The following is a 12012-nucleotide window of genomic DNA, read 5'->3' on the forward strand; positions in this document are numbered from 1 at the left end:
AGGCCAGCGTCGGGTCACACCACTGGCTTTCCCCAGCTTTATATGAGCCTTCACTGGACTTGACTGTCTCTCAGTGTACTGTATGGAAGAATACATACAATCTGACAACCCACGCCACAAAAAAATTGAGGAATTGAGGGGCTGATGTTCAGTATTAATTGACCTTTCTCCCTGAAACATCAAACTTGGGATGTCTAAATAGAATTTGTAGACACACAGTAAATCCTCAGGGTAAATTAAAATGTGAAGGTATTCTACTTATTTTTAGAAAGATGAGATGTTTTCCCCCACAAGTGGCAGACAGCAAGCCTTGGGCATACAATGCTAAATTAACAGTCGTTGATGAAATGCAGCGGAACAAATCGGCATGAGCTTTAATATATTCATGCTGCTCGTTAACTGAACCAGTGAAGTGAACCGTAGAGACCCTTACATTGTACTTCTGGGAAGTTCTACACAACATATGGAGTCTTTCATCACATCATAACAAATGAACTTCACTGCAACCGCATATTTCAGTGTTGGTGGCATATTGTGTTGTTTAACGATTGGCCCTCTGGTGTTATTTATCTGATAAGACTTTCACTATTTAGCAAGTCCATGCATCTCCCTCCCTATTTTCAGCCCTATGATCCTCATTAGCTGTGGAATTTGGCGGATCTATGGACATTCCACGCCAGACACAAATCCAAAATGGAATGAGACGTGAAATTTTCCTCAGGGTGAAATAGGGTGTGTAGAGAAGTGTTGCATCACAGCCAGTGTGCAAGACGAGTAAACAACTGAACGAGTGCATGAAAGTCATATTTATGAATAATGAGCGTCATACAAGCACTGATTGTGGTGGGATGGAACAGCTGCGAGACCTTCAGATGTTTTGCATTGGCTTACTGATTTCAATATTCAAATTTCCAATTTCTCCTTTCATTGTCAATGGCAAACATTGAGACGTGTGGGGACAAAAGCTGTATATAGCCCCTCAAAGTAAGTAAGGGTTGCTCTTATCATTGTACGTCATCATACATCTTCTCATTCCGGCCAATCAGAATTTGTGTCTTCACTTTCATCTTCGATGTTTGCGTTACACAATAAATTGTCCATTCATTGTCAATGGCATTTAATGTTTGTGTTTGTAAACACGCTAAAAGCTATCGCCCCTCAAAAGTCATACTCGTGTGAAGTAAGGGGCGCCTTTGGGTGACACACGCTACGTCATAGTAAAAGGTCCATAGACTTGGCTGCAACATGATGTCACGGGGGGCACACATAAAGCCAGGCGTTGGAGGGGCTAGCGCCCCTCAAAAAAGGTTGATGCAGAACTCGGAATGAGTTTTTCTATTATTACTTGCGCAAACAGACTTATAGCATGTTATGTAGACAGCACTATAATTGTATTGTATATAGTCATAGCACGCCATGTGTATAGCATAGTAGTAAATATGTATAGTGTATGTATAGTTTCATTATATAGATATTCCACTGTTACTTTCTTAGCTTACGCATGTTTCATGATATTGATAAATGCTTTTATGTGATGTATTCCCATGCTTTTGTTCTTGCTTAAATGTAAGTCGCTCTGGATTAAGAGCGTCTGCTAAATGCCTAAATTGTAAATTGTAAATTGTAAGCAGAGCGCGCAAGTAATGTTTTTGCCCGGTCTCTTCCGCCGTGACAGCTGTCCCGCCATTCGATGTTTATGCAGAAAAACATCAAATCTGTGCCTGTTTTGCTGGGACCAAATTACCACAAATGACCATATTTCTTACGTCATCATTTAGAGCTAGTCATACGTATACTATATACATAATCAGTAAAAAATAAAATAGCAAATTGTGCCTGATCTGCTGGGACCAGAGTACGTGGTGTGTATATGTATGACTAGCTCTTAATGATGACGTAAGAAATATGGTCATTTGTGGTAATTTGGTCCCAGCAAACCAGGCACAGATTTGCTGTTTTTTTTCATAAACATCAAATGGCGGGACAGCTGTCACGGTTTTTGGCGCAAAGTAACCACAGTATACCGCTAATCAACTTACAACTACACACTTTATACAGTATAGAGTATAGAGTATATATGTATACGTATATAGTATATGCCTATATACTATATTATATATATTTCTTACGTCATCATTTAGAGCTAGTCATACGTATACTATATACATAATCAGTAAAAAATAAAATAGCAAATTGTGCCTGATCTGCTGGGACCAGAGTACGTGGTGTGTATATGTATGACTAGCTCTTAATGATGACATAAGAAATATGGTCATTTGTGGTCGTTTGGTCCCAGCAAACCAGGCACTGATTTGCTGTTTTCTTGCATAAACATCAAATGGCGGGACAGCTGTCACAGTTTTTGGCGCAAAGTAACCACAGTATACCGGTAATCAACTTACAACTACACACTCTATATAGTATATATGTATACGTATATAGTATATGCCTATATACTATATATATTTCTTACGTCATCATTTACAGCTAGTCATACTGTACGTATACTATATACATAATCAGTAAAAATAAAATAGAAAATTGTGCCTGATCTGCTGGGACCAGAGTACGTGGTGTGTATATGTATGACTAGCTCTTAATGATGACGTAAGAAATATGGTCATTTGGGGTCGTTTGGTCCCATCAAACCAGGCACAGATTTGCTGTTTTCTTGCATAAACATCAAATGGCGGGACAGCTGTCACGGTTTTTGGCGCAAAGTAACCACAGTATACCGCTAATCAACTTACAACTACACACTCTATATAGTATATATGTATACGTATATAGTATATGCCTATATACTATATATATACTATATATAGTATATGCCTATATAGTATATGCCTGCTTTGCTGGGACCAAACGACCACAAATGACCATATCTCTTACGTCATCATTTAGAGCTAGTCATACGTATACTATATACATAATCAGTAAAAATAAAATAGCAAGTTGTGCCTGAGTACGTGGTGTGTATATGTATGACTAGCTCTTCACCCAAACTTATATAGATAGAAACTTGAATCATACTTAATAATACTAGGTGATTATATGCATAAAGTAGGTAGGTAGCAAATAGTTACATCTAAAAATTATACATTTCAAACGTTCCTTCACAGAGATACTGAGATTTGACAGTTTACAGCGGTCGAAAGGACTTGCGCGCTCTGCTTGCGCACTAGTTGGCCATTTATGGCCTACTAGTGTGCAACAAGCAAGTATGCACTCGACAGAGTGCAGTTCTAGTTATTATTGTTATTATTGTTAATTAAAAATCCAATGCTTAAGTACATTTTTAAACGTACCTGTTTTGAAACATAGTTGCTGTACATGATGGATTTTCATGGCAAAAGTGTTTCGGACTCGCAACAAGATACAATGCATCTTTTTTTGAGGGGCGCTAGCCCTTCCAACGTCTGGCTTTCGGAATTACGCCATGTCTATGGCTTCTAATGTTTGTTCAGAGCACCTTTTGCCTGGAGCGTGGCAGCCATGTCTATGGACTAGTTCTAATGTCTGTTTAGAGCACTTTAAACAAACATTACCAGGCGCCCCTCACTTCACACAAGTGTGATTTTTCTTTTGCTGTTGAGTGTAGTGAAGGTTGTACAAATAGACGAGCAACGGGGACGGGGGGAGTGGAGCTGGAGGGGGGATCAACAAGAGCGGATATCGAACATGTCAACAGCTCCCCCCCCCCCCCTGGTGGCCACTGTGGCCCCGCGGTGACCGTGTCGTCAAGTGCAGGTGGAGCAGCACTGGAAGAGCTGCTCCACCACGGAGGAGTCGGCCAGCGTGGAGACGTCCCCCAGGTCCCGCTCACCGCACACGATCTTCCGCAGCACCCGGCGCATGATCTTCCCCGACCTCGTCTTGGGCAGGCCCTTTGCGCTCTGGATGTGGTCCGGCGTGGCGATGGCGCCGATCCTCTCCCTCACCCGCCTCTTCAGCTCCGCCTCCAGCGCGGCGTCGTAGGCCGCGCCCTCAGTGAGCGTCACGAAGCAGTACAGGCTCTCTCCTTTGACCGGGTGGGGCTTGCCAACCACCGCCGCCTCCGCCACGCTCTCGTGCTCCACCAGCGCAGACTCCACCTCGGCCGTGCTGAGCAGGTGACCCGACACGTTCAGCATGTCGTCCGTCCGCCCCGTGATCCAGTAGTAGCCGTCCTCGTCCCGGCGGCAGCCATCCCCGGTGAGATAGTAGCCGGGGAACCTCCTGAAGTAGGTGGCCTCGAACCTGTCGTGGTCCCCGTACACGGTTCTCGCTATGCCGGGCCACGGCCGCTTGAACGCCAGGTGACCCTCGCTGGCGCCCTCCAGCTCCTCCCCCGACTCGCTCAGGACGGCGGGCACCACGCCGAAGAACGGGAAAGTGGCCGAGCCCGGCTTGGTGGGCGTCGCGGCGGGCAGAGGGGTCAGCACGTGTCCGCCGGTTTCCGTCTGCCAGAAGGTGTCCACTATGGGGCACCGGCCGTCTCCCACCACGGTGCGGTACCACTGCCACGCCTCGGGGTTGATGGGCTCTCCCACCGTGCCCAGCACCTTCAGAGACTCACGTTTGTACTTGCGCACGGGATCGCTGCCATACTTCATCAGCATTCTGATGGCGGTGGGAGTGGTGTAGAGCTTGCTCACGCGGTATTTGTCCACGATCGCCCACATGCGACTCACGTCAGGGTAGCTGGGCAGGCCCTCGAACATGACGCTGGTGGCCCCGTTGGCCAGCGGGCCGTAGGCTACGTAGGAGTGACCGGTGATCCAGCCGATGTCGGCCGTGCACCAGTAGACGTCGTCAGGCTGGTGGTCAAAGACCAGCTTGAAGGTGGTGGCCGTGTAGAGCATGTAGCCGCTGACCGTGTGGAGCACGCCCTTGGGTTTTCCGGTGGAGCCGCTGGTGTAGAGGATGAATAGAGGGTCTTCAGAGTCACACCACTCTGGCTCACACTCATCTGATGCCTCTGCAACCAGGGAGCGCCAGCACAGGTCCACCTCTGGGTTCCACGGAACCTGCAGATCTGGGCGAGATCTCTTGGCGAGCAGGGGGGATTGGGAGCCCTGTGGAATCTCCTCTGGATCTTTGGAGAGGTGCTTCAACATGATGCACCTCTGCACCGGGAAACCCTTGTCTTTGCACTTCCGCAGCGCTTCATCAGCTATCAGCTTCAAGGTGATCAGCTTCTCTCCTCGATAGAAACTGTCGGCGGTGATCAGCAGTGAACACCGGGAGTCTGTGATCCTTTCGCACAGAGACTCGGCGGAGAAGCCGGCAAACACTATGGAGTGCACGGCACCGATGCGGGCGCACGCCAGCATGGCCACCGCCAGTTCCACCACCATGGGCATGTAGATGGACACGCGGTCTCCCTTCTTCACGCCCTGCGACTTCAGGACGTTGGCGAAGCGGCAGACCCTGTGGAGCAGCTCTCCGTAGGTGACCGTCAGTTCGTCTCCCGGCTCGTTTCCTTCCCAGTAGAAGGCCACTTTGTCCCCCAGGTTCCTGTGGTGGACATTGCGGTCCAGGACGTTGTAGCAGATGTTGGTGCGGGCTCCCTCCATGCACTTGACAAAGACCTCTCCCTTGGTCACGTCAAAGTTGTGGTCCAGCACACGGCCCGTGTGCCTCGTCTTCCAGAAGAAGTCCTTGGCGATGTCTCCCCAGAAGTCGTCGGGGCTGTCAATGGACTTGGCGTAGAGTTCCTTGTACGTGTCGAAGTCCGGGACGTGGGCGTCCTTCTTCAGGTCCCCAGCTGCGTGGAACAACGTGTCCTTCATTGCCATTTTGTCAGGAGCAATCTCGTTCAAGTTCGGATGAGATTGTAGGCTATCTAACAGTGTATTTAATGTATTTGTCTGATCTGATCAGATCTGACCATGTAGATATCTGTGTATCTGTCAGTAGAACAACTGAGCAGTAGTGACGGTAAAAGGGACAACATGCAGCAGGGACAGATGGTGAGTTCATTCACACGTCCTCGTCTTGAAGGTGCTGTCCTCTTGACAATGATGCACGTAAAAGTATAATAAATAAGATTAGTATTCAACACTACAAAGGACAAAAGATAAGCGTGCCTGCTGCTAGCCTGTTGTTAATGTTAACGTTTTTATTAAGTTGTCATTACGCATGCAGACATGCCCATATATGGATTGTACATTCAACAGTGTCACACGTTGAATGTCAATGTCAACGATGAAGTATAAAATGTTAAAAACAGAAAATAACAGATCTACAAGCTCGCAATGTGTCATAGTGAGCTTGTAGATAGGCAATTTTCAAATGGCGGAAATGTATATAGACTATGGCAAAATCTACAAAGTAACTAAAGTTTTCAAATAGCTGTAGTGGATGGAGTAAAAGTAAAAGTACTGAAAATTGGGACTACTCCAGACCAGTAAAGTTAAATACAAATCACACCTGTGTGAAGTGAGGGGCACCTGGTAATGTTTGTTTAAAGTGCTCTAAACAAACATTAAAAGTTCATATCAAAAAGAGATTGCAATGTAACGGTGCATTTATTCCATTGTTGTGCAGTCCAATGTGTGCTAGTATGGGCAGCATGGAAAGCTATACAGATTTGATCTGTAGGGGCAGCTGGCTGTGACTTCAGAGGCCCTTACTAATGACAGTAGATAGGCAGCAGCTGTGCTGCAGAAGGAAATCTCTTGCCTCTGCCTCTGAGACTTTAATGTATCAGATCTACAGAGGAGCCTGCCCGGCGCTGCCTCTCTCTCAAACAATAACAGCAGCAGCAGTAGCCAGGCTATTAACAGCACTGTCCCTGTCTGGGGCCAAGTGCTGCGTGTTCATCCACAATATCCCCCACTTACATTGTTTATGGTGTAATCCTTCCTCTGAAATGTATTACCCATGAATCTTTCTGAGCCTGCGCCTCACTTCCTTGCCCGTTGGCTTTACAATGTGACGGGGAAGACCCCATGCTCTTCGTTCTGCTCTCTGCCAGACCTGAAAACTCTCTTTTCTGATGCCCACTTTCTGTCATTGCTGTTCTCAATTACTCACAGCTTACTTACAGCTAGTCTAAAGTTGCAGAGCTGCCTCAGTGTGTGGGGTCACTCACTGCCCTGCCCAGCAGAGTATGTACTGAAACTGACCCATATCTGGTTGAATTCCTGCCAGAGGGGAAACTGTAATCAACTGGCCCAAGGCTGAGGAAGGACTGGCTGGCTTTGTCTGTACGGTATGCAGAGTTAGCAATTAATCCAAAAAACTGGATGTAGATAAGCTGCTAGACATTAACTTTTGGCACTTTTTTGTGGATGTACCAATGTGCCAGCGTCATCAGTTGCAGCAGTAAAATACTGACCGTGCAGGCTACTGTATTGATACAGAAAAGGAAGTTCTGCTCACAGAGCCTTACTGACCAAGACTCCATGTACAGTACGAGTATGCATTGTGCATAATGGTCTGCAGAGATGATATACACATACGTATTCGTAGAATGAATGGTATGGTGTCACTCATTTTGAGTATCCAACATCTATCGAAATGAATGGATCGGTACAATAACGTTTCCAGCCATGGTGAGACAGACTTGCTGCAGAGATGACAATACGTATATTTAGAGATGCAGACCACAGAATGATCATGAATGACATTGAAAGAAGTTGAACATCAAAATATGGTTCATGGGTTTGTTCAATCTGGTTAAAACCCTGCTTTCTTGAGCTGATGATGTATGGAGTGTTCTGTACAATGTTTTATTTGTTCAAGATGAATAATGATCAAATCGAATAATAAAAAAAATAAAAAAAACGTAATATAAATAATCTCATCCTCCCTCTTCGCAGCTAACCGATGTTTTGGCAGTTTTCTATTGGATCGTCTCTGCCTCCCTTCTAGTGCTGCACGATTCTTCTCAAATGTGAATCCTCCACAAAAATGTAGATCACGATTCTCTTTTTTCCATGAAAATATGTATCGTCTTTAGTCTGTAGTTGCTGTACAACTACATTCAAAATGTGGCACCTGGAGCCAACTACTGTGGCTTTAAACAGACAACATCAAAGTGCTTTACTTAAACTCCTAAAGTCATTCTCTTGTAGCAAAAACATAAGAGTAATTAAAATGAACTGGACAGCCAAATAGTGCTGCACGATTCAAATTTAGAAATCTTCATCTCCAGATTCAGCTCCATCTTGCGCCACCCTTATCCCTTATCCCTAAACTAATTTGTCATTTTTTACTATTTTAATATTTTAAAATACTTCAACTAGCCGATCTAGACATCTACACGTTGTGAGCTTGTAGATCAGCTATTTGAACAAATTACGTTTAGGGATAAGGGTTAAGGGGTGGTGCAAGATATAGCCCGAGATCTCATAGGTGTCTGAATCTAGATCTCGATCTTGTTTCGATTAATTGTGCAGCACTACTCCCTTCATTGATCTTATTTAGAAACCCTCTCAAAGGGCAAGGGTCAACTCAGAGTAATGGAATGCATTGCCTGTAGTGATTGCAGTGTAGACCTATTGACCCAGGCATTGTCCCAGTGAACCTAAGGTTAGATATCCTGAGTCTGACTAGTAGAGGTGGGTATGGTCAGTAGTGACACTTTCTGCTCTCTCAGGAATGTAACTTCCATACAACCACATACCCAGAAGGGGCCCTGAGACATAATTGACCATAACTCTCTCTCTCTCTCAGTTCCTTCTCCTGACGTGTCATTAATAAAAAGCTCTAACAGTGAAACATAATTGCTCTATATAAAATAATTGGGAAAAGGTGGAAAGTTATGTACAGTCAACATTGAGGTTCATGAAAAATAAATAAATATCACACCCGTATGAAGTGAGGGGCGCTCTTATCATGGTAGGCCTACATCATCATGACATAACATGTCTATTTGCTCAGACACTATTCTCTATTCTTTGTGTAGGACAAAAATACTGATTTGCTCAGACACATATGACATAAATTCTCCATTAATTGTCTCCACCAGGCCGAAGGCATGTGGGGAGAGTATGTTTTGCACTCCGTCCGTCCGCGTGTGTGTGTGTGTGTCCGTGTGTGTGTGTGTCCGTGAACAGCTAATCTCGGCCACCGTTAACCCGGTCGATGCCATATTTTGCACACACACTCCCTGGATGCCAACGATGAACCTCTGCCCCAAACTTTCCAGAACGGCCTGTTATAGCGCCACCAGGAGGCCGCTTTGTGCTTTGTGCAAAACAGTTTTTGCACAGTACACCTACAGATTTTGTCCAAACATCACGCAAATTGGTACACAGTCTCTCTAGAGCCATTCAACGAAACAGGTCTTTCAGATTTATCAGACTCCATCCTGATTGGTTAAGATTGGCTTCCAAAGTTCACAGGAGTGCTCAGTTTCAAACAAAATGCTGCAAATCATGAACACATCGCGTGATTTCCGTGAAAGTGTGCACCCACATTCCCACTAGGCCGAGGACGAAATGCCACATGAACAATTTCAACTCAGCCTCAAGGTGGCGCTATAACTGGCCAAAAAGTGTTTTTACCTCTAACTGCACGGATCTGTGGATAACCTGGTGGAGACCTGTGCCCGGAAGGGCACTTTTTCTAGTTGTCAATGGGAATTTAGCGCCCCTCAAAAATAAACATGGATGTAGAATGATTAAGTTTGATTTAATGGATTGAGGTTTGTGTTGAGATTATAAGCGGAAAAGGAGAGCAATGGGAATAATGCAATATGTGAGACATTCCTTTAAGTATAAGGAGCCTGCTCGATATTTGGTTATTTATCACCATTGGGTTTATGGAGGGAGGCCTTGAATTCCCACTTCATGTGGCTGAAGGAACTGATGATATAACAGCCTGATGGTTGATGGTCCATATTGTGAGCCGTCTTAATTTTTTGTGCTGTGAGCAGTTTCCACGCACATCCCCTATATGTTGGTGCTGAGCCAAACTGTAAAACGCTATTTTAACAACTCACTTTTTCAGCTCCATACAAATTACAAACCTTTATTAAATACGTTTCAGGAAGATCTGGGAGGAATGAAACGTTGTTAATAAAGCTTTGTACAGAGTGGAAAAAGTGAGTTCCGAGTCTTCCTTTTTAAACACTTTAAACAAGTCAAATTAAAGTCATTGCCCCCAACTCAAGGTTTTGCTCTTCTCTTTTGTGGCTGGTCAACATATGTTCCCTTCTTTTCTTTTAACATCGACAATTCCCCTAGCCGGCCGAGTCAACAGCAGAAGGTCATGCTCATGCATCTCAGACAGCTTTCTACAAACACAGTTTCACACAATGGACAGTAGCAGCAACACATTTTCTCAGACTCAATAGCTTTGCTGTGTGACCAGACCAATTGACCGGCTGACCATTCAGCCTCTAGGCCCCTGTGTGGTTTCCTCTGCCTGGGTAGGGAGGTTATTTCTCTACCTCCTGTTTACATGGCTCCCAGAGATGGCAACTATGGAGAAAAGACCTAACTAACCCTTTAGCGAAGGGGTGCAGAGTAGACACATATAGGGGCCTTTTTTAGAGCATGCGGTCATCATCCTGTCATTGTGGGTGCAATACCCAAGGGTGGCATATATAGACCCATAGAGAGAGAAAGCTTGCTAGTGTACTGCAACCATCAGTTTCTATATGGCAGTGTTGATGAGCGGTTATTGGAAAAAGGGACCCTTGAGATTTGTGTGACCCTGGAGGAAACCTCTCTAGACTGTAACATTACATATAACAATGTAACATAAATCACAACAAATCAACTGGAAAAAGTCCTATAGCATCGTCATTTGACTGATTTATTGTGACGCCTTGAAAGCTATACCCTTCATGTAGTAATCGACACTGCTGATATGTGTCCATGTATAAAACTATATGCAAACATAGGCTACTTAAAATAAGTAATATGTAGGTTATCTTATTATAGCCACTGAGCTTTATAGTTTTGCTTATATGATCGTATCAGATCAAGGCCACGGAAACATATATATATAAATGCTGCCTCATCATGTGTAGTTGTGTACATGTGTCTGTGAGCATGCACGCTTACAGCCACTCCGACCACTCCGACCTCACCCTCCTTCTCTGCAGTTGTGGAACTAAATGCATTTACTTAAGTACAATTTTGAGATATTTGTACTTTACATGAGTATTTCCAATTGCCAGTACTTTTACTTTCCACTACATCTCAGATCCAAATATTGTACTTTTCCAATTATTTGAAAACTAACTAGTTACTAGTTACTTTGTAGATTTTGATTATTATGACAAAACATACAGTAATCACTTCAACCCTGTATACATTTCGGCCATTTGAAAATAGCCGATCTGCAAGCTCACAATGCGACGCATTGTGAGCTTGTAGATCTGCTATTTTCCCCAAAAATATATACATTTGAAAACTTAAAATGAGACATTCAGCATAACAGTAAGTACTTTCTACTTGTAGTACTTTAAGTACCTTTTGATACCAATACTTTTGTACTTTTACTCAAGAACAATTTGAATTCCAGACTTTGACTAGTTCTACATTGCAGTATCGATACTTTTACTTAAGTAAAACAATTGAGTACTTTTTCCACCACTGTAAGAGGGAACCCTGACCGCTCCGACCTCACCCTCCTCCTCTCTGTACTCAGTGGAGGTCTAGCTAGCTGATGGAGGGACTCTAATCAGCAGCAGACAGACCTGCCACAGGAAACATCTCCCCATCACGTCTGCGGAAGCCAGCCCTTCTCCAGAGACCCACTGATAGCCACAGTGGAGAGAGCGGACAGGCCGGGGGGCAGGGAGAGGCAAAAACAATTGGATTCTCCTTCATTTCAACAAAGAAAATCAGCAGAATGTCTGCAGTTTGCCAACTAGGACATGATTTACACACAACAGGGCCTGCTGCCAAATGACTTTATGGAACAATACAGTAGCCCCATGGCCTGTTGACTGGAATGGAAGCAAAACTCCATTACTTATTTTTAAAGAAAATCATGTTGGGAAATGTGGTCTGTTGCTTTTCCCACTGCTTTCTTTGTAAAATAAATTACGTTGTTCATTTTTAAATA

The 12012-nt window shown here is 44.4% G+C and overlaps 1 protein-coding gene across 1 annotated transcript; it reads right to left on the minus strand.

Moving 5' to 3' along the window:
* Nucleotides 1-3740: 3740 nt before the first annotated feature.
* Nucleotides 3741-5783, minus strand: LOC310871878 (acetyl-coenzyme A synthetase, cytoplasmic-like; the record flags this gene model as incomplete). Its single annotated transcript, XM_083783515.1, has 1 exon — nucleotides 3741-5783. Exon 1 carries the CDS (start codon nucleotides 5778-5780, stop codon nucleotides 3741-3743), a length of 2040 nt encoding a protein of 679 aa, XP_083639641.1. The 5' UTR covers nucleotides 5781-5783.
* Nucleotides 5784-12012: the final 6229 nt, after the last annotated feature.

The sequence above is a fragment of the Protomyctophum parallelum genome, assembly GCF_964188405.1.
Source record: "Protomyctophum parallelum genome assembly, chromosome: 15".
Lineage (NCBI taxonomy): Eukaryota > Metazoa > Chordata > Actinopteri > Myctophiformes > Myctophidae > Protomyctophum > Protomyctophum parallelum.